The sequence below is a fragment of the Solea senegalensis genome, linkage group LG16 (genome assembly GCF_019176455.1).
Source record: "Solea senegalensis isolate Sse05_10M linkage group LG16, IFAPA_SoseM_1, whole genome shotgun sequence".
Classification (NCBI taxonomy): domain Eukaryota; kingdom Metazoa; phylum Chordata; class Actinopteri; order Pleuronectiformes; family Soleidae; genus Solea; species Solea senegalensis.
Window position 1 is genome coordinate 10,550,321 of NC_058036.1, and position 24,141 is coordinate 10,574,461.

At 39.8% G+C, this 24,141-nt stretch overlaps 1 protein-coding gene across 1 annotated transcript in view; it reads left to right on the top strand.

Moving 5' to 3' along the window:
- Window positions 1-24,141, top strand: part of si:dkey-288a3.2 (protein phosphatase 1 regulatory subunit 37) — a 64,430-nt gene that overhangs the window by 12,155 nt on the left and 28,134 nt on the right. Inside the window, exons 3-10 of the mRNA XM_044047774.1 lie at window positions 5,693-5,735; window positions 11,182-11,282; window positions 11,479-11,598; window positions 12,438-12,585; window positions 15,158-15,313; window positions 15,600-15,712; window positions 18,592-18,733; window positions 19,304-19,470. Of these exons, the coding sequence (XP_043903709.1) occupies window positions 5,693-5,735; window positions 11,182-11,282; window positions 11,479-11,598; window positions 12,438-12,585; window positions 15,158-15,313; window positions 15,600-15,712; window positions 18,592-18,733; window positions 19,304-19,470 (990 nt within the window). The remainder of the gene's footprint in view (window positions 1-5,692; window positions 5,736-11,181; window positions 11,283-11,478; window positions 11,599-12,437; window positions 12,586-15,157; window positions 15,314-15,599; window positions 15,713-18,591; window positions 18,734-19,303; window positions 19,471-24,141) is intronic.

Consider the following 24,141-nt stretch of genomic DNA (forward strand, 5'->3'; position numbering starts at 1 on the left):
CACTCAAAGAGTTTTTAATACAAAGCCGCCCTCAGAGGCAGAGCATGTGTGGACGGCTGAGTGAAGAATAGTGAAAAAGCACCAGAGATGAGTTCTGTGGAAGTCAAGTTTGGAAACCAGATCCTTCTCTCTCTGTCTTTTCCTGCTGCCTGCCTCTGTGTGTGTGTGTGTGTGTGTGTCTGAGAGAGAGAGAGAGAGAGAGAGGGAGGGAATGCTTTTCTTTTTATCACGCCGTTTTGTCTCCTCTCCCTCCTGACACATCAATTGATTTGGCAGCCGGTGCCTTCAGTTTCCGTCTTTCACCACGAGGCAGCAGTGAGCGGAGAGGGAGCGAACAAGTTCAGAAATTCATTAAGATGAAAAACAGCTGCCACTGCAGTGTTTCTTGTGAGGACGAAGAAATGTGTGTGTGTGTGTGTGTGTGTGTGTTTGCACCCATGGAAGCCTCATCCAGTGGCTTCCATTTGTACCAGGCATCGTTTATTGGCTCGGTGCCACAAACAAACTGGTCCCACAAGCAGTTTCCAGTCAGCCACTGGACGCCATCGCATGCGCGCGCACACACACACACACACACACACACACACTCACACGTTTTTTTCCTTGTTGCTGTGACAGAATGAAAAAAAAGGTGTGGTGACAGAAAATGCATATACAGCACAAAGACTGTTAAAGATAATAACCGAAACCAAAAATATACTGTACTCCAGCTGCATGATGGGACTGATATGATATATATGTGTGTATATATAGGTACATATACACTTACGGATATCTCACAGGAAAGAAAAATTACTTCATGTCATTTATTTCACAATCCATTTCATTTTCTTTATGAACCAAACATTTAAAACAATATTTATTACAAAAGCACCAGCTCCAAAAATATCACAAAAATGCTTCAAATATTACAATGTTTAAACAGAGAATAAATGTCTTTTTTTTTCCTTTTTTTATATGTCCATTCTTTTCCGGTGTTGTTATCACTGTATACTTTGAGTACTAGTTTTTTACTAGTAGTACATACATGTATATACATATGTATTAATGTTCTGTATGTGTGTCCGTTAAGATGATTATGGGGAGGAAATTCAACCACCTCTACCAATTATACATCAGCCTCTTGTGCACATAAACAGCACAATTTATGTCTTATTGATCCGTCTAATTCCCTTCAACAGGAGCACAGTGTGGCCGCCCGCCTTTTTGTCTCCCGCCTTTTTGCTCCTCTCTCTCCTGCTGCACGAGAGAGGAGAAGGCGAGGAAAGCCGGGCAACATTTTTTTTTTTTCTGTACTCCTGCGTCCTTTTGAACAATGAATCACATTTAGCAACAACAGAGGAGACGAGCAGCAGCAGCAGCAGCAGCTTGCAAATTTGAAGGCAGCAATTCAGCAAAACCTGTCGAGATGAGTTGTCATCGCAAGGAGAGATCATAACTGACGTGATTATGAAGGACATGGCGGCAGCACATGGGCGCCCGACAGCCCATTTCAAATAGAAACTTAAACTAATATCAGCCTGGTCAAGTTATATTCAGTTGTTCATTTTAAAATGATGTTTTGGTATTTGAAATGTAGCTTACTAAGAAAAAATGGGATTAAAAAAACTGTTTACATCTCTAAAAATTCCTTTCAAATACTCACTTATGTGTAATGACACAAAACATTTAATTTAAGGGGGGGATAAAATCACTTAAATTCACCATTTGTGAGGAGTCTGAGAACAGAGTCCTGCACAGGTCTGTTTTTTAAAACCCGCACCCACCCATGCCCGTGAAGCTCCGTAAAGGAATGAACTTATTAAACTGCATTAGTCACTAAATACTAATAATACACAAGTAAAACGTAAAATGAACGTTTCACACACTTTCTAACCCACATTCATTACACATAGCAATTCATTGGAGCCATTCAGTGAGATGATGCCGGTGGCATCGAACTTTTAATGTTGGCTTCATGAGAATGATTTATTTTATATCTTAAAATTTGTTTCATTATAAAAAAACAAATGTATTTTTTGTTACCACCCACTGTCCATCAGTGTTCCGATCGTTTTCATTTTCATTTCATTCAACCATCGATGCAGGACTATTTCTCAGAATCACTTGATCTGCTTTGATGGGCCTGGCAACAAGGGTGTCACGTCCGTCGTGGACAAATTAACACGGTTCAACATTTAGAAACAATAGAATTTATTTCACCCCAAAATTGTCAAGTGTCCAATTTACAGAATACAGAATAAGAAAAGGAGCTAATAACATTGAAACTTGTTAGCTCTAATTCTACTCTAATGATGAAGAAGGTTGGTGGATCAAACCATGCTGAAATAATATAGGGGAAAGACTAATCAGATAACAACTTAAATCTTACTCAAAGATAATTTTATCCCCAATGCTAATGGACTCTTGGATTGGTACATTTACTCTGAGGTGGGTGTAATGTCACTGCATTCCAGAGAGGAATGCAGTGACATATTATATTTTCTAAATTTTTGTCAGAGAAAATGCATTTATGTGTATTTTTGCCAAATGAGTTTCCATTGCACTTATTTTTATTTACCTTATTAATGATGCACAAATGATTCCACTTCCCTCGCCAATGTTTTTATTTACGCTTTTTCCATTCAGGGTTCTTTTAATGCACAAAAATATGTATAAAATAAACATGCAGAGGGAAAAACCTCTATGCTGTAAACCAAATTGGCACACTAAATTTAGACTATGGTGTAATGTCAAATGTGATGAAATGACACTTCTGGTGTTGGTTAACTTAACTGACTACAAAAATAAAAAGATAAATAAATAACAAAATGTATGACATTGGTGTGACTGTGAGAAAATCATCTGGAGTGTGGTGAAACAGCGTGACTCTGAATACGAACATCAGAGATTCAAATGGTGCTACATCCTGATTGGTGCTTAGATGTTTGTGATATCACCTTTTTGTCACTGAGGCCGGTCCATCCAAAATCACTGAAAATAAGAATACATTTTGTTTCCCTTACATTTGAACATTTTACACGGACATCAACCAGACACGCTCTGCCTTTGGTCCATTGTTGTGTGTTAACAGTGCACAAAGACGTGCACACGTCCCCCATCTGCACTTTCAAGTTGATAACGTTGAGAAAGTTTCACAACACGGATGATATGAATGTAAACATACAGTAACATAAACATGCACAACATATGAAAATATCCAAACTTCAGTGCACTCTCCTCAAAGACACACCAAACTGCAAACACTGTACTGTTGCATATATTTCCTCTCCACAATAGTGAATTCATATAATTCATATAAAATAATAAGAGGACAAAAATTAAACTTTACTCTGACATTTTATTTTTTACAGTAAGAAGTGGAATTAATCAGTGGACACTCAAGCAACTGCAGTTTTAATTTGCTCACATTTGGGGCCCCCTGCTGGACATGGGGTCCTCAGTCAAAGAAACAGTTTATAGGCTGATATTTGCTATCTTTTATTTAAAAAAAAAAAAAAAAGCAAAGGAGTGGTTTGTAGTTATGTGTTTATAGATTAGGTCTAAATTGAAATCAAACTCATTAAATGACTGGAGGTTTAGCAGCTTTTAGTCTCTGCATCAATTATTTCACAGGTTTTCACTCTAAATGTCACAGTAAATTACACAACTACCATTTTAGACCATTTTAACTGTGGTAACTGTCAATATAGTACCATAATTCTGTGTTTTATTGTGACCATAACATGAGGTTTTGCTATTTCAGGAAAATAATAATATAATATAAGGAAAATATTGACAGTCACAATATAATGGCATCACTTTGAAGTAACAGTTAAAAAAACAAGTATTTGTATAGGAGATACTGTGAGATCACAGTAATATACCGTATGGCATTGTTACTCTGAAGTTACATAAAAAATACTGTATTTATATGGGAAATATGCAGCAAAATCACAATACACTTAAAGCTAAATCAAAGTACTTTCACAACTAAATCACAGTATGCTTAAGCAAAATCACAGTACATTTACAGCTAAATCACAGTACATTTACAGCTAAATCACAGTACTTTTACAGATAAATCACAGTACCTTTACAGCTAAATCACAGTACCTTTACAGCTAAATCACAATACTTTTACAGCTAAATCACAATACCATTACAGCTAAATCACAGTACCTTTACAGCTAAATCACAATACTTTTACAGATAAATCACAGTACCTTTACAGCTAAATCACAGTACCTTTACAGCTAAATCACAATACTTTTACTAAATCACAATACCATTACAGATAAATCACAGTACAGCACAGCTAAATCACAGTGCCTTTACAGCTAAATCACAGTACCTTTACAGCTAAATCACAATACCTTTACAGTTAAATCACAATACCTTTACTGCTAAATCACAGAACCATTACAGCTAAATCACAATACCATTACAGCTAAATCACAATACCTTTACAGCTAAATACCTTTACAGCTAAATCCATACAGCTTAAATCACACAATACCTTTACTGCTAAATCACCCAGAACCATTACAGCTAAATCACAATACCTTTACTGCTAAATCACAGTGCCTTTTAGCAAATCACAGCACCTTTACAGCTAAATCACAGTGCCTTTACAGTTAAATCACAATACCTTTACAGCTAAATCACAGTACCTTTACAGCTAAATCACAATACCTTTACTGCTAAATCACAGTACCTTTACCTTTAGGTCAATGTAAAACATTAATTGATTTGTTATACAATTTCTTTGGTTTGTTTGTCGATTGTGCTATTTTTTTTAAATCAGTTAACTCAGTTACAATAGCTTCTGTGTCTTACTGCAACCTATATTTTTATATTTTCAGAACAAACCTCAAGCGATGCTCAAAATCTAGACCAAAAACGCCACCACTGTGTTCAATGAACCTTTTTTGCTCTCTAGTAATTTAAAATTCACTTTGATGGCTTGTACATATTGCGCATTCCTTATGACGGTGTCATTAGTGAAGATGGGCAGTACAGTTTTAGGTTTTCAGGGACAAGATGCAAATCAGCTGCAAACTATGGTGCAACTATTTATCTATTTTTCAAAGTATGCGTTGTGCCTGTAAAAAAAGAAAGAATACTAATAAATTAAAATAATAATTTGCTTTTCAAAAGGAGCCTTGCTTGTCTTGACAAAAATCTGCTCTATATTATTCTTATTCAGAATGATCCCAGCTACTGAAATTCATTTTATAATCTCTCTCTCTCTCCTCTGTGTGTGTGTGTGTGTGTGTGTGTGTGTGTTTTGCTTGTCAGTAAGAGAAAAAAAAAAGGAGTGTTTTCCACCATCCGCACAAATCTGCCACCTCCGGTGATTGATGCAGTCAAATTAGATGTAGTGGCTCTGGCAAATGAACACATCAACTGATGACCAGCTGTTTCTAATTATTATACACTGGTTAATTAGGACGCCGTGTCACCATCCGTGGTGGCGGCGGTAAACTGTGTGAAATTTATAATTCATGCTCTGGTGTCCAATAAGCCTCCCTGATCAAACCGCTCCAGCAGGGCAAGGATGGGGAGAGGGCCGTGCGGAAAGAGACCAGGGAGGGAGGATGATGCACTGCTGGTGCCAAATATCTCTGTGTCTTTCTCTGTGTGTGTGTGTGTGTGTGTGTGTGTGTGTGTCATGCCTCTCACTCCTCCTGCTTCCCTTCTCTTTCAGCAGGGTGCGTGTGTAGGTGGCAGTGTGAAGTGTCTGGATCTCAAAGGTAAGTTGATCGCCTCACTCTGTCATCGTTAAATATGACCGCGGACTTTGTGCGTCACTCATCAAGCACTTCATTCTCTTTCTCGTCCACTGGAGGTGTCATGATGACAGCACGGGATCTAACGAGACATGACTATTTTATATTATGTTGATGTTTTGTGCTGCAAAAAGTGTGAACATTATCATGAAATATGTTTGAGTCTGCATTTTCAAGTCTTGACTTGCATGGGTTTATCTACAGAAATATCAAAACGTGTGCATAGCCTTTCCTCTTTGGAAGCACCTAATCATTTTGTAATATGGTGATAATATTATGATAATACTGTCACGTCTTTAATGCAATTTTCTAATGCTTGGTAAGTAATAGCAACTCTCCAAGGTGTGGTAATGATAATTACTTTAAGCGGCCATCAGTGTAATACTTTCTCATGAAAACAATACTAAGCTAATGCTTAGTGATTACTGTAGACCATATTTTTGAACGCAGAAGTAACTGTAGTGTGTCTGACTTCCTGTTAATGTGTGGCACGTCTGGTCTGCGTTTCCCTCATGTATCTGTGAATGGAGCGAGTTTGCGTCCTTGACAGTGTCGCGCAAACTCTTGTAAGTATTGATAACAAATGTCAAACGTCAAGTCAGTGTAATGTTACCGAGTGTGAGGACAACATGAGGAAGTGACCTCATACAATGTATGAATGGCAAATGGTCTGTATTTACTGTATATAGCACTTTTCTGGTCTTGATGACTGTCTTGAACACTTTGTGCCACAGTGCATTGCCTTTTTCTTGGAGGAGGAAAAAAGTTTGTATTGCATTTCATATCTACAGTATGTTCCGGCCTTATTTGCAGCCAATGATCAAAAACACTACTGTTCCGTTAAAGCCTTTCACTTAAGGCCCTGGTATACTTCCGTGCACAGCATGTACGCAGAAGTATACCAGGGCCTTTAAACCAACTGCCATTATATGAAGCCCTGACTGCACACATGATACCTGTTTTGTTGTCCTGCTACACACTGACAGGAAATGCCTGGAACAGGAAGTGAAAATAAGTTTGATAGAAATGTTATGGTGTCATAATAATACTTCCTCATTACAAACATTATTAATGCTATAATAGTTTATTTATTTATTTAATTCATTTATTTATCTATTTGTTTATTTATTTCAATATCGTCCCGCCCGCAATTCATCCAAATCTTTTTTTTCACGCAATCCACGTCTGTTGGTGCAACCGCCAACTGCGCATCTCTAATAGGTGAACTTATCTCACCATTTTGGCCTAGTTTAGTATTTCCACGTGTTTAGGAAGAAGGCGAGTGCAGAGTCTATTCACTATTAATCCCGCGGCAGAGAAAACTCACTGGTACGGATGTGGCCAGACGGCTCAGGTATTTGAACCTGCGCTTGTCCACCAGAGTGCAGGATCTTGACTGGGTGAGATGCCCCCTTCATTTGTGTACCACACTTTATGATGTTTATTTGGATACGCAATGTAATAACTTGAAAGACAAAATGCAATTCACGAATACACATGAAAATCCCAAAAGCCCCGCCCCCCGACATTTGTTGTTGCAAATTTCTGTACTGCAGTAATGCATGGGTCATGTTATTGTTGTCAAACCCAGCTCTTGATTCAACTAATGTAATCCACACTGAGTTTGTTGACCTAACTATTGATGAGCCAATTAGATACTCAGTATCAGCATTGGTCTGATACTCCTGATACCCATGAACGAGACCTTGTTTAGACTGCAGCCCAAATCAGATTTGTAAGCACATCCGCTCAGTATCAGATCTTTACTGTTTACATTACATATTGCAAGTGATAAGGTCCGATCTACGTGTGTCTATACTGACATTGTCTAGTCTAGTCTTAAACATGGATTACTATGATGTTGTACTTCCTGTCCTGCGCGCTGAATTCAGCACAAGCGTTGAGTCAGTGAATGCTGACTAAAGAGGATACATGTCACTTCCAATTGCGTGACAGATACGCATTCAGTGGATTCCTCGGGGAAGACACTTTGAAATCCTATCTGAGTGACCGAGAAGTTCAGGTTTAAACAGATCTTTAAAAATCCCATCAGAATCACACTGAAAACCACCTCCATATGTGGTTTGAATCATCTTTCAGAAAGTCGGATCTCATGTGTTTTTTATCTGTCCAGACTGCCAAATAATCGAGCTAGATTTAATCTGGATATGCTTGAAAATCTGATTTGGGCTGCAGTCTAAACAAAGCCTATGTGGGCAAACATGGATGGAAACCATGGACAAATCCACTTGGGACACATAATGTCGGCCCTAATGTAACTCTTATGGGGCCCACATGGACATGCGGGCTGACTACAGCCTTTGGACATTCCCACACTGCAATGAATTGATTTGACAGAGACAACAGCAACATTGAGCTAATAAAGTGAAGCGACTGAAAACACAAAAAAGTTAAATTCCACAAAATCACAATGTTTTGATAATTTAGCAGTTTGAAAGGATAAATCCTTCTAGTCTCCGCCTGCGTGTGTGCTGCTGCTGTATACATACAAACGCTCCCTCAGGCAGGTTTCACAGTTGCTCGACAGAGCCTGTTTTCAGATGATGGACACAGCATACATGCAATGTTACATCATTTCTGCAAAACAGATGCAGAAAAAAATAACAAATAAATCACCAACATGTTACAAATTGCAGTTTTAATATAATTTTGAATAGGACATTTTGGTTATTGGTCCTTTTTTATCATTTTAGAAATCTGTTTACCTTAAAGGCACCAGATATCAACACATTTGAACACCTGTTAGAGATTTTGGAATGTTCATTCATTCATCACACTCATTAAAAAGCACCAATATTGTTTGGAGGAGTGATGCCTCCAGTAGAGTTCAGACTTCAGAGAGTCAATGTCAGGCAGCATCTGTTTTTGCTGCCTGTACTGTCCTAACATTTTGTGCAGCTCAAACATTGGATGGCATTTTTTTTCTTTTAATTTGTCACCAAGTATGACTTACAAACAACACAATTCTCATTTGAACCCTGAATCCAAACTCAGATCCAATTTAGTGTGTTGTAACACTAAATGCTGAACATGTCCTCACTTAGAAGGTCTTTGCCGACTCTTACAAATAAGGAAGTAGCAGAGCAGCAGCAGGGTAAAGTTGTGTGCAGTGACTTCATGGGTGTCACCACGGTTACGCACTGATGGATGATGTAGGCCATTATCTCCCCAAAGCAGGGCGGATTAGGAAAAATGGGATTTCAGATTATGCTCCCTTCGAAACCCCTCACACCCTCTGCCATCACTCAGTTATGTGATTAGTGTTAAAACAGAGGGAGAAGATATCGTTTTGGAAATAATCCTAATACTAATTATCAATTTAAATGTGACCCTTCATTAGGGCTGTGGAAGATAGTAATCAGACTCTGCTGGGTTACCTGTAATAATGTTCATTCAGTAGCACAAACACGTTAGTCAAAAAACTTGACGCATGTTGACGTCTGACATTGATACCTTTATTTATTTGTTTTTAAAATATAACACAAATAATTGGGCTTAAAATTATGTTTATTTAAGTGACTTTTTAAAAATATTATTGTATCAAATGCATGTATTTCTTTATTGAAGAATTCATAAAAGTATACAAATGTATTCAGTATAATAAATATGATTATCAATGCAACAGCCTTTAAAACCAGCAAAAAGTCATATGAGGATGTCCAAACTCTAAGACCATACCATATAGATATAATATCCATATATTGTCCAGCCTTACATAATCCTACAACGCGACAACAACAATTCTAGTGAAGCATGTTTATGATGATTAGGGGTTTTAAGTCATGTTTTTCTCTTCCTGATATATCAGTATTGTATTGGCTCATCCCTAATATATATTAAATACACACATGGGATATTCCAATACTAATGGAATTGTAACAGTGATATTCATTTGTGAAAACAAAATTATGAGTGGATCATAAAATAGAGTGACGTTATTGACGTCATTCAATTGTGTTAGACAATTTTTGTCAATAAAAAAAAGTGCGTAGACAATGAAATAAAAAAGACAATTAATAATAATTAGAGTCACTTTATCTCTCACTCCATCTTAAACTAATTTCAGTATACCAGTGTGTGAAGTATATGTGAGGAAGAGGAGGATGAAGAGAGAGCAAATGATCTTATTCGGAATAAATCTGCCTCCTGTTAAAGGTCTGTAGCTGACTTTCCAAACTTTGTCTTTCTCCCCCACCAACCTACTGTATTGCAACACTAATGTTTATTCCTGTTCTTCTTCTGTTTGCTTCTTTTTAGTTAAATTACCTTTCCACCATTAAAACAACTTATTACAATGCAATGGTTTGAGGTTAGCACGCAGCACCCTCACACCACAATATATACATAAAGTTAATATGACAATAACATTTACAGTGTTTACAATGTATATATATATAAATATATATATAACATGAGAAATAACATGACTCGAATATCAAACGTGAAAAATGTAAAATGTGAATGAGATGAGTAACTATAGTATTTAAAGGAAGAGTTCAGGTTTTTCAAGTATGGTTTTATGAGGTGCTTAAATATCGCCAGTGGACAGTGTGCATCTGCCTGCATGAGACACACACTAAAAACATGGCTGCCAGTAGGAACACAAGCAGAAGTCTCACCTAATTAAATCTTATGTTTGCCATAATAGAAACTTCATAAACCTGAAGGATTATTTAAAGGTAAAAGGGTACATTATGCAGACCGGCATATGTCAGTATTTTTCTATATTATCTTGTGCTTTTCTTTTTTTATTATTGCTGATATTATTAATGTTGTAGGTGGTCAGTGAGCAGTTTTATTTTACTTCAAGTACTATAGCTTTACATATTTGTTTTTCACAGTTCTCTCATTTTGCAAAATTAGTAATGACAACATCATATATATGTATATATATATGTATATATATATATATATATATATATATATATATATATATATATATAACAACATAAATTGATTTATTCATTGTTATACAGACTATTGTTATTGTGAAGTTGTTGACACCACACTGTGATTTTGGAGATAAGCATCTCAAAGTAATCAGACTATGTTTGTGTGTTAGTTTATAGACTACAATGTTGTGCAGAAATAATCAGTAATCAATGAAGACTCTGCTGTTATGTCTTGGAATCCAATCACAAAAAACCCCCACACACATTCTCTTCCTTCAAACTACAGATGTCATCTTTATTTATCTTGTCTCTGATCTTCATTCAAAGACAACACACACACCTTATGAACTGTGCCTATAAAGGAAGTTGTTTTCCTGTGATTTCTGCTGCAACTATCATTGCAGTAAAAGAATAAAGCACATTTATAGCTGTGCAATTTTGCCTGTTAGCAAACAGCGTCCCAATTATCTCCCATTTGATTGCCTGTCTCTATCAAGGTGAGCGATTAGACCAGCGCTCCTGTGAAGCTCTGGAAGTCGTCCTGAAATCGCTGCACTTTGATTTCATCAATCTGCAGGCGGCCCAACTGGAAGAAAATGTGAGTTTTATGAGCAAAACTTATTTTCCCTCATCTTCGTCTTCCAATTCCAGCACCGTTTCATATTCAGGCCTCACTGTGTATCAGATTAGAGGCAGTTTCTTTTTTTTTTTTTCATTCCAAAAAGAACTTCATAACGTTCCTTTTAAGCCTTGCTTTCTTCATTTCTCTTCTTCACTATATATTCTTTTTCCAGGGAGCATCGTCTTTGCTGGATATGATTTTGTACTATGAATCTACAACCCATCTTGACATTTCTGACAACAACAGTATGGGAACATCCGGTTGGAGGGCCCTCGCTCATTTGATAAAGCAGGTTGGCTGACACAGTGGAATAGTCATCTTTCTTGTAGACTTTCTCTGGGGAATAATGTATACATCCTAGAAAGTGAGTGTGTTGTACATGACAGGAATGGGAGACGCTGGGCAGAGTAAACGGGGTGTTATTTCAGCCATAACAAACACTGCTAGTGACACTTTAAAGACACATATTCAAAAGTCCCGTCTGACATTTTCTGGAATCCTCTCCTGCCAGATCTGTAGTCAAATTGTGAGCCCATGTGAGAACACAACGGGAAAAGCTCTGGGTAATTCAGTTGGTGAGTGAGTGAATGTCCTCTCTTCTAAGCCAGGCTCAACCTCCTGCCCTGGATGTTGTGGACATTGACTCAGACAATCTCCCAATGTTTTCATTATTCATGAAAAGCAACACTGTCCAGAGTTCATGTCTGAAAACAAATTACATTAAATTCTGGATGACAGAAAACCTTCCACAAATCAAAAACTCCCCCGTTCATATACCCGTCCTCAGGGTTGCAGTCATGTCGATAGTGCCACGTATGCCTGATGTTATGGCTATTTGCAGGAATGAAACAAGTGATTATACAAATTTGTCCGATGTCAACATGTTTGTGTCCATCAGCATGTATGTGGGTGTGCTCAGGGAGACAGGGATAAAAAAAAGACAAGAGAAGCTCCAGTGGTACAGCCAGATATGGTCTATGGCGTGAACATGGTCTTTAACAGTCCTAACCACTTGCCAAGAGATGGTGAAGTTCTTTGTGTCCATGCATTCATTCTCTCTCTTTTTCTAGCTCTCCATTTTGTTCAGATTACACTTGTCTTTGTCTTTAACTGCATTCCTGTGCGTTTCAGAGTGTGTGTCTGTCCAGACTGGACATTTGTAGCACGCCCATCGTAGACTACCCAGCCATGTCTCTGTCCAAAGCTCTGCTGACCAGCCGGCTCACAGTGCTGCACCTTCACAATGCCCAGCTCAGCGGAATGCCACTATTCACACTGGGTATGACGTACATTACACTCACTCACACACACACAACTGATGACTCCTCAGCTTTGGATACTGAGTACTGATCATGTGTGACTGTGGACTGTGTTTCTACAAGAATGTATGCGTGTTTGTGTGTGTGTGTGTGTGTGTGTGTGTGTGTGGGGCGGATGAGTTGTAGTGTGTCCTGTGGCCAGCAGGACCAGATTTTGACCTGTGACCATCTCTGCAGGTCTAGACCCAGATTAGAGGGCTAATCTCTAACTTGTCACTTTACACATCACTGCACACATCTTTGACAGCTCTGGCAGCGAGGACACGCACATACACACACACAGACACACACACACAGTCAAGGTTAGGCAATAATACGCCACATATTGCTTAGCAAGATTTTGCGGTAGCAGCAAAAATAGAACATTTTCCTGTACCCACCAGGCTTTCAATTGACTCCAATGTAAATACACTGGTGGCACATTTAGACCCTCAGAGCAGAGCATGGATATCCATTCACGATGATAAATTATCCAGGTTAGGCCTCACATTTATTCACTCTTCGCTCACATTTTTATTTTATACACCAACATTTCCATGACCAATAATAAATCATCCATTTATAGTAATTGATGCAAACAGCAATATTAACGTGTGAATTGACACACACAAGGCGACGCTGAGGAATCGTGACAGAACGGGCTATTCTTTTTTTTTTTTAATTATAAAACTAAAATGTTTCCTGATATTCAAGGGAAAATTGCACATCTATTATTTATGTGTTGTATATCTATAACCACTGGATGGCGTCGGCAGCAGTAGGTGAGGTTTGTGGAGTTCCATGAATGCATCTTGTAGTAATTTGTGGTTTTGAGAGAATTTGAGAGAGTTGTGTCTTAGCCAGAGAGGACAAACCGAACAGTGAGAAACACTGCATGGAAATATGCTGTTCCAACTTTGTATGGAAAAGGGAGCCACCCTCTCACCCAATTAAAGGATACACATTCAAGCACATTGTCATCTGATATGAGATAGGATCCATTGTGGAAGGCTGGCCTTGAGGTTGCGCTGTAGCTGTGATAGACTGATTGATAGCAGGTGAACTTGAGCATGAAAACGAGAGCACAGCAGGAGTCGCCGCCTACTGAAATGACTGCAGTAAAGATCACGAGGTACTCCATTCCAACATGAAGAAGAAGTTGTAGAGGCCTTCCCAGGTAAAATATTTCAGGATCTCCAAAAAAAGTCATAGTTTTTTTTCCCTTTAAATTCCCTCATTATTGTTCAAAATTTAGAGTCATATTGAATTAATGTGTGTTTTGGATATTCCCTGTGCATCTGTGTAATGTGTACTGTACTGCGGTGCACATGTGTCTGTGTTGCCTCTGCCGCCCTCACATCTCGATCAATGCCACAGATTTGATCAAGCCTGTTGGGCTGCATGTGGAATGCCAACATTGTCATTAGGCACAGGGGGGACCAAATGGTGGAATCGGTGGGATTGATCCGGTCGACTCCACTGCGAGCGCCCAATACCGCAATCAGGGGCCCCCCGCAATCGAAGGCAATGATCCTCAGCCGGGACCCCCTGTCGAGAGGGAGGGTGGGGGCTTGGTTGAGGCAGGGAGCAGGGTGGAGTGGGGTGAGGGATGAAAATGGAAGACGGAGGGTTGTGTGTGTGTGTTTGGGTTTGAGATGTGGGATGTGGGACAGTTAAACATCAAATCAAACTGATCCAGGTGATTTTTATTCTCCCAGCTGAGAGGACGACTGTCTGTGGTCACTGGTTTGATTCAGAAGCAGAACATAATGAAACATTTAACTATGAGCTGTACCATATGTTGTATCATTCACAATAATAAAGAATGAGGATGAGAATGAAGGGCGATTTCGATCTGTGTTGGAGAACTTGAAAATGTGATTGGGAACTTTGCACTGTGGAGCGCAGCATGTATGGCAGTAGTGTGCAAGCTGCCAACATTTATTTGAAGAAGAAGATGTACTGATATTAGTTTATACATGATTAAAAAGTCTACATCATGATGTAAAAGGAATAGATATGTAAGTGCTGATATCACGGATTCAGGAGCTGCTGGTCTACTGCAATTTTATGTTGAGATTTAGAGTTCCCCACAAAGCAATAATATTACTGTAAGGCACTCAACAGGCTCGTAAAATCTACACCTTCTCTTTAACTTACTGTTAGACAGACCTTTTCAAATAAAAATGTAAGTTAACAAATTGCTCACTCTCCAGCACCAAAGTACATATAGACAAAATCTACGGGAGCTGCTAAACCACTGCTGCCTCATATGGGAAGTTTATGTCACTCAGTTAAATCCAAACTAAGGTTTTGAGACACAGCCTTTGCTAAATAACAGACTTGAATGTGCTGATAGAGGCAGCAGTGGATCAACAGGTCTGGTACCATGAAGCAAAATCGGGGATGTTCTTCTTGGACTTTGCTGTGGGGTGAGCGAGTGATACACAGACTGGGACAATAATGTAAACATGTTCATCTATAATATTCCACTTCAAACTAACAAAGTCTATGATCATTTGAACACCCTTTTGTTTCTGTTGGTGTCCATAGTTGGTGCACTGAAGATAAACAGGGCTTTGCAAGAACTCCATCTCACCAACAACTCGCTGAACAGCTACCAGGATGCACTGCAGCTCGGAGACCTGTTACGCTACAACTCCACTTTAAAGACTCTGGAGCTCAGCAACAATGCTCTGGCAGATGCTGGTAAAAAAAAAAAAACAAAAACCCATTAATGACTGGATGTTAAGGAATTGGCTTATGTATTTTTATTTTTTTTATATTTTAGTAGACATCCATTTGTGCAACTGATAATCTAAGTTTATCTTATTTGTGACATGTATTTATCGGAGGGCTAATGTATAATATAATAATAAAATACTCAGAGGAACACTTTCATGATATTGTTAGCTATCTGGACATGACGGGGATGTAAACAGATAAAATAAGGTGTGAAGCGCTTGTCAGTTTCACGTATCCTTTTTGACTGCAGGTCTTGAGGAGCTGTGTGATGGTCTGAGGTGGCAGACAGCAGGTCTGAAGGTTTTACTGCTGAGGAACAACCACATCACTGCACATGGCATGGTCTTTCTCGCCAGTACTCTGGTAAGGAACAAACATATGTCAACATATTAAATAAATGCTGCATTCATTATAAAGAAATGCATCTCGTCTGCTATGGTTACAGCTCCTGCATGTGAGAGTCCAGACATTGTCTGTACAGGATCCAATTATTAAGAACAGCAACATGTTAAATGTAGTTTTACAACTCTTTCACGCAATATGTTTATCTTTAACTCTAATCCATGTGTTTATCACATTATTTTTTTTATTTGAGTCTAATTGACCTCATCTAATGCTTCTTCTTCTAATACATTGTTATTGGCACCGCTATCAATGGCTAGCCAAGGATACGTTTGTGTCCATGTTTTTTTCCGACTTCTCTCTGAAGCGCTGTGACTCCGATGTTAACGGAACACTGCATAAAAGTGCTGTGAATAGTAACCAGGATAAGAAAATGAACTGTCCAACAGTTACCCACTCAAATCTATTTCTGGCCATGAAGTGATCAAAACAGCACTCGGCACTAAGCTAAGCTAATCTCTTTCCCTGTATCCAGTATTTAGGAAATGAAAAGCTCAGAGACTCATCCGGAGCATCCCCTCCGAAAAAATGTCCCGCCTCCACGCGTTTCACTGTAGACTTCTAATAACATGCATTCCTTCCACCTGATTGGCAGCATAAACTGCACCTTCCTGTCATGTGAGTGGCGAATGGGGAAGTCAGAAGGCTAGAAATTAAAGGCCTGCAACACACACACACACACACACTCACACACATACGTTGCCTGTCTCTTCCAGTGTTACCAAAAGAAGGAACAGTTTAAATAATAGATGTGTGTTAAGCAGGGCTGCTCATGTGGCCTGCCAGTCATGAGGATAAGTAGATGTCCTCACAGGCCGTAATGATGATAATTATATAGCCATCGCTGGTCGTGTTGAATATGATGATGAGGAGAGCTGTTATTAACCTTTCTGCTTGGTGTGTCCTCTCTGTCCTCCTGGTTGTTGTCTTTTGAAGGACCAAGATGAGGGGCGGCATATCTGGGCTTTTAAATCCACTTGACTCCAGTTTGTAGAATTTGACTCTTGATCTTAAAATTTCTTCTTTCTTTGGTATAATTTTTTTTTTTTATAAAAATGATTTTATTTTTTGCATGTCGCTCATTCCGTGCTTCCGCTTTTTTCATCTTTTTTAAGCCGGCATGTCGTGAGAAAGCATACTGTGTGTTTGGTGGTTTCACACTCCCGCCTCCCCCTTCCTCTCATACTTCTCACTCCAACCCTCCCGTGGTTTACGTTTGACAGGCTTCAACCATGCTTGACTCTCACACACTCTCAACCACGCAGTCGCCTCTTTAATTGTCTGCTATTATCCCTCGTGCATAGCCATTCAACAAGCTCTTCCTCCCTCTCCTCTTCAGTGGAGAAACGTCTTGCCATGCATGCATTGGATGTGCCAGTGCCTCTGTGTGCCGCAACTCAGCAAGGGAAAATAGAGGTGGTGGTGGGAGGGGAGGGTGCTCTCAAGTGTGTTTGCGGTGCAAATTAACTCTAAAGAAGATGCTCTCTGGGTCTGTTCCTCGCCTTCCTGGCTTTCCTTCCGCCCCCATGCTCAATCTCTTCAGAGCAGTGACCAAAAGAGTTAAACAAGGGTGGCGAGGCGAGGGGCAACCAAGGAGTGGGTGGTGCGTTCCTCTTCAAGCTGTTGGGCAACACGGGCCCCGTGTGCCCCAGACACCCCCAGCTTTATGCACCAGCTAATCATGCTTCCATGCTAATGCGGCTCTGGAGAGCGAAAGCCGAGGAAGTTGTGAGCTTTTAACATGAAAGGAAACAATTTCAAGACGGAATAATAGTCACAGCATAATAATGATGATGATAATTAAAACTTCTCAGCTCTTTCACACTCACAGCACTGCAGCGTCTAAAGGAAAGATTCACTGGAGGGTAAAGTCATTCACACTCATAGACTGTTACATATCTAAAGCACTGATGAAAATGCGGAAAAACTTGTGTTTATAAGGTAAAGTAGAGTGAATAATTGTTTGTCTCTGTGTGTTGGCCCTGCAATGGACTGCACTGTCCAGACTGTACCCCGCCATGTCAACTTGGATTGGCTCCAGCCCCCCATGACCTTCATGTGGATGATAGAGCAGTAGCAAATGAATGAGTGAGAAAGTAATTTAAATGCTTTTGTTTGTTGGCACTGGTGACAAAAATCAAGTTTGAGCAAGATTTGCCTGGAGGAACCCTCGTCTGCGATTTAATTCCACTGCACAGATACATTCAGCAAAGATGGCATTTTGGCTAAATTCAGAAACTCCTAAAAAGGGAACTCATCACAAACCCCTGGCACGCTAGAGGTGCACAAAAGAGAAGTCAGCTTTTGTTTACATGCAGCGTGGCGGTCACCGAAAAGCAGTTGTCTTTCAATCCAACAGTTGCTTCCATTTTAAGTGACTTGTCCCCCAGTCAAAAATTGTTAAACGCCATTACTAGATAGTCATTGCTCCTAGAAAACTACTAAAACTACACTACAAATGAACGTTTCTATTGAGACCATGGCCTCAGTTCAACAGGAAGTCAGCCATTTTGAATTTGGCTTCCATCTTGGCAATTTGCACAAGAAATAAATGAATGAACTGGTCTGAGTATGATAATCATACCAACATTTGAACACATCAATTTGTACAAAACATATCAAAGTACATTGACTGATCTGCTCGAAACTTCAAACATGAGACAAGAACAACACCAGCTGGCAGCTTGGCGGCTGCGAGGGCCTGCACAATGCTGCTTGTCAGATGCTGTGTTGTTGTGATTGTCCACTCAGGAGGACAGTTGAGCTTGTGTCACAGCCTGTCGCCCGTGTCTGGTCCCTGTTATCATCATGCCATGACCTAAGTAAAACTTGTTTCACAGCCAATACTGAAGGTCCTGGAGGTCCTGGATCTGGCTGAGAATGTCCTGGAGAACGAGGGGATCCAGGTGATCAGGACATCCCTGATGGTGAACTGCTCATTGAAGCAGCTTGGACTGTCCCAAACCAACATCACCTGTGAAGGTACAACGACCCAAACACTGATCCACTTTAAAGGGTTTTCCTGTCTAAGGGAAATATAATTTCATGTCATTAACATGAAAATCATTTAAGTGAAAATGTGCTATTGGTTATACATATATATCTATATATATAGATAGATATATTCATTAATATTTCATATTATTGTTGTTATTATTATTATTATTGATAATAATAATAATAATAATAATAATACAAGTATCAGTTGAATTTGAGATCAGAATAACTTGAGTATTTGTGTTTGTGCTGTGTGTGACATAGTCTACAAATATATAACAGAGGTTAAAGAACATATTCACGCAATCTTTGTTGTGAACAGTGTGGGGCTCACAGATAAGATTTATTCTCAAGAACAGCAGCACAGCTCACTTATATGAGATGTGCCCAAGATGTGCATCGTGTGCAGGAAGTGTGGCTGCTCTAATCTGATAATATGCTCTGCAATGCATCCTCACTGTTCATCAATCCAGTGTGACCCAGAGAATAGCCTGTTAAAGAGTTAAAAAGAGTCCAGACAAAGGTTCCTTCTAACTGGTGTTTTCCTGGGTCAAGGTGCTGTGGCATTGGCTGAGGTCCTCGCTGAGAACCATCACATTCAGCGCCTGGACCTCCGTCAGAATGAGGTCAAGGTCGGGGGCCTGATGGCCTTGTGTCTGGCCCTGAGAATCAACCACTCACTTGCTATTCTGGACTTGGACCATGTTCCCCCAGAGGAGCAGGTAGGTGAATTAAGTCTGCACCATTACATATTGTTTTAAATCTTACAATGATAAAAAAAAAAAAAAGGCCATATCACAATAACAAATGATGTACAGTAGCTGTGTGCTGACAGTTTGATGTGGGACAAGAAAGTAAAAATAAGCCTAATTTCTGGGAAATTGTTCTAATTGCGTTACTAAATAATACATAATACTAAAACTTGTAATAAAGCTAATCTCGGCAAGCAAGTTTTGGAAATAATTACATTTTAAGAAAAAAAAAATCACCTTTTGTCTTAATAAGATATTGCAGCTTATCCCAACCTCTCCTGGTTTGAGGTGTGTATTAAGGATGTGTAAAATTCTAAAGTATAATTGACTATCACAGATTGGTGTGTTTGTGTGTGTGTGGGCAAATATAAGATATTATAACATATACATTCTTAAAGTCAATTTATACAAGTAAAAGAAGACTCACTTGAAGTAAACATTTCTTTGTCTGAAAAGTTTGAAAGTGGCTAAAATTAGCTTACCCCATTGGCAGATAGAAAATAAGATCATTTAAATAAGCTTAAGAATATTTGGCTTACTTCGTTGTAGTTGTGGTGTTTTTACAGTGCAATGCATTTGTATCCCAGTGAACTAAACATGCTGCTTTTCTCTTTGGGCTCACAGCGCTCTCTCCTCCACTCTGCTTCAGACAGTGTGTGTGTTCCGTTTGTTTTAAGGGCAGAGTTTTGATAAGAGAGCAGACAGTGGGATGTTCAGTTGCAGTGCTTTGTTTTCTCTCTGTTTCTATAGACAACTTTATTTTTGATGGCTATGCAAAAGTGAACAGGGTTACGGCAATTAACAAATATTTTAGAAACAAATGAAGGACTGTAACGTGAACCTCAAATTGCTCCTGGTGCCTGTGACGGCAGCGTGTGAATGATGTGTGGTCATAGACTGTATCTAAGAAATACACGTAGAATAAAAAAATAAAATGTCTAGGACAAAAGTAGTATTTATCCACCGAGGGCAACTCCACTCTGAAAGGATGTTTTTTCTTTTGGGATTGGCATTATCTGGGATTGGGCCAAGCACTAGGAGTACACTGGGTGACCCCCACCCTTTGGCCAGGGTCAATTTAGAGTGTACCATTCCGTCCCATTCAACCTAATCAATAGGGGGCAATGAGGATTGTTTACTTAGTGGTACCCCAGCCCTAGACCTGCCGTGCTTAAATTGAGTGAGCACCAGTGTGATGGTTTCTATTGTCCAATGGGAGCCTGGTGGCCAGTGACCTTGTTGAACTTCCAGTTTCAAAAACAGGTCACATTGCAAATCAATGGGAGAAAACTACCATTTTTATAGACTGTTTGTGTATATGTCTAAGCATTTCATAGACGTGCTGAAAGTGAAAGTGTGTGCGAATGAGGGAAATGGTAAAACTATGCGGTATGGGCTGTCATCAAGACTAGAAGCACGGGGACTTAGTGTATAGCACTGTTTTTTGTAGTTTGTACAGCATACATGCCATATGCACATGATCAGTGTCTTCCTTTAGAAATGTTTTTATTGTGTGGATGAAGACATTTCCTGAAATGATGGAAAACAAAGAAAAAGAGTGTTTATGTTTGTGTTCTGTTTCTGTGTGGATACAGCCTCAGTTTCCACCTTTCCTGACTGAAATGCACCCCTTCCAACTAAATGGGACACAGTGTTTTCAAACTTCTCTGTTTTAGGCTACAAATGGCCAAGAAAGTGGAGATGTCAAGCCTGTGTGTCAGCTTCGTAGGCAGTCAAATGACTGTTGGTGTCTTCAATTAAAAATATCCCTCTAATTTAGAATGAACAGATATTAGTAGTTGATTCAGACTCACTCACAGATTTGTCACTTGGAGACACAAGTAAGTCATTTGTGTGTCAGTTCATTAGAGGGTTTTTTTTCCCCCCTTTCTCTCTCCCTGTCTCTCTCTCTCTCTGTTCCATGGCTGCAGAGGCCTGAGGAAAATGATGCCATAACTTTAATACATGCCCCTGCTGGATTCACAAAATAATTACCCACACTTGCCATCTGTTTGTCATGATTTTATCTCCGCTAACTTATTTGCATATTAAAGCATTAATTAAAATCTCAGAGGAACGGGATGCTTATTTTAAAATTAACTCTGAAGGCGATCCGTACACAGCTTCCAAAGTTGTTTTATTTTTGTTTGCAGTGGTTTTCTGTTTGTCTGCGTGTTGTTTACACGATTAAGTCAGATTTTTATGAAATGTCTCCTCTGGCTAAAGTCAGATGGCAAGATGTGCCAGATTTTGGCGACGCATCTTTTAAGAGTCCTGACGCTTCTGTGATTGTTTGTCATTAAAGCCAGGACATCTTCTTCTTTTTTTTCCTCTTCCTTTTCCTCATTTTTTTTTCTTCTTGCACCTTCCCCAAAATCCCCCCATATCGGTGCCTCTGTTTTCATGCTACTCTAAGCTACCGAGAGACATGATTAGCATTTTCACCATTGTTGGAAGTTAGTGTGGCTGGGTATTTTAAGCGAATGGTAATAAGGGGAATTTTTAAGCTCTGTCAGGTTTTGGAGTCACACAGCTGGGATTTGTTTCGGTGTGGCAAATCCAGGTGGGAGTAGTGACGATTGTATTAAGAAGCAAATCTTTCCATCAGAAAACAGCGGGTGGCCAGATCAAGTGTTCTCGCTCAGTCTCATTCCCCGGGTCGCCAAGGAATACATGAAAATTTCATTCCAGTGGCAGAAAATAAGTGTGGGTATAAATGTGACTGACTGACAGAGAGGGTTATGGCAGCACATGTGTGTGTGTGTGTGTGTGAGTGTTTGACAGTCGCTGATGTGGAGTTTGGGTGTTTATACATGTGTTTCTGTATGTGTGTGGTTTTAGAGCAACGCGGGGGTGCAGCGGCAACTGAAGATGCACATATTTAAAAGGCGAGAAAAAGAAGATGGCGGGATGGGAGGGGTGGAAATCTGGGTCCTCTCGTCTTTGTTTACAAGAGTCAGATTTTTCATGTCTGTTGCCACACTGCTCCATTTGATCAGTGGCCTGCTTGTTGTTAATTATTAATTATTTACCCTGATAAAATATTCATGCAGCCCGGCCCTTGTGGAAAACAGACTTTTTCCAAGGGGCAAGTTCTAACTGTAGCCACTGTAAGGTGGAGCTGTTTACACATTCTCATCAGGGACTCTGTCAACCCGGCTAATGAACCACACTTCCTCTTGCCCGACGCGCTCTTAATTCATCACGGGTCGGATGAGGGAGGCTGTTTACCTGGTTGATGCTCAGATAAATGGACTTGTGTTTTGGCCAGTGTGAGCATATATTGTCAGTACTTCTCCGGCATGAGAAATTGGTGATAAAGCTGAAGAGTGTCCTCCCCTCAATGTCGCTTGTCAGTGAGGTGTAGCTTTTAGACAATGGTTAGCTCGCTGAGTGATAATTACAGCTCTCTGTGTGTGTGCGTGTGTGTGTGTGTGTGTGTGAGTGTAAGGAAGGAAAGGCAGTTCAGCTTGTTTCAGTGTTCCTGTGGAGGGAAACAGCATGAAATGCTGTTGGTCTTTGAGAGGAATCCAAAATGCAAGAAATTACTTGTAATTGTAGTCATGTGTGTAGTCATAGTATGTGGAAGTAACTAAAGGTCTGACTTCCACAAAATAACACATGGTATTTGTTTCGCCCACATATGTGTGAATTAATCTATCTACCAAGTGTATGTCTATGTGTCCTCTTGTCTTATGGGACAGCTCATGGCATAGTGGAAAGGGAAGGTTTGAACCCTCTGCTGGTAATCAGAGGATTGCTGGTTTTAATCCCAACAGCTCATCGGCTGAGGTACTCCTGAGCAAAGTACCCAATCCCCATTGCTCCCCATTGATTGGGTTAATTGGAAATTTGAAATTGATCCCTGCCACAGGGGGCCATATCTAGTGTGTACTCATAGTGCCAGTCCCAAAGCCGGGATAAATGAGAGGTTTGTGTCAGTAAGAGCATCCGGTGTAAAAAAAAATCCTTTCCAAACTGTAAGAGGGAGAAAACGCAGTTATAATGGTGATTTCATAATGCTGTTACACTGATTTGACTCTGGTACTGAATGTGTCATAATTAAAAAAACATCCATTGAAGGAGAAGAGGTGGGAGACAGGTCGACAGGATATGGTAGTGACATCTGAGTCTAGTATGTCTGTAGAGAGATTGCTGTGGGAAATGTAAGGCACAGAGGCAGCATTTGAAGGACTCTTATTTTCACAGCAGTGTGAAACACAGAGGTCTGTGGGTGTGTGTTTTTTGGGGGCATCCTCACTGTCATGGTCAGTCCCAGTGGGGTTGGTATAGGTGACAGGATGCCTGACCATGCATGTAGTCAGCACTCAGGTTTCACCTGGCATGATGATGACTCGGCTGCTCAAGGGAATAGAGTCGTACGTAGGCAGACACCAGCAACCAGGCAGAACAAAGCTCCCAGCAAGGCCTCTGAGGGCAGTGAAAGAAGAACCCAGAGCAGCCCGGGGAGACCAGGCCTCACACTCAGTCACACACTGCAGGAAACACACCTCACTCACACAGCTCAGAGAAAGTAAAAAAAAGACATATTTAACCAAGTGAATCAGAGGAGGACAGTTTATTTCTCCTGACCTAACAAAAGAAAGTCACCTGAAGGAGTTTCCACTGTCACTGTTGAGT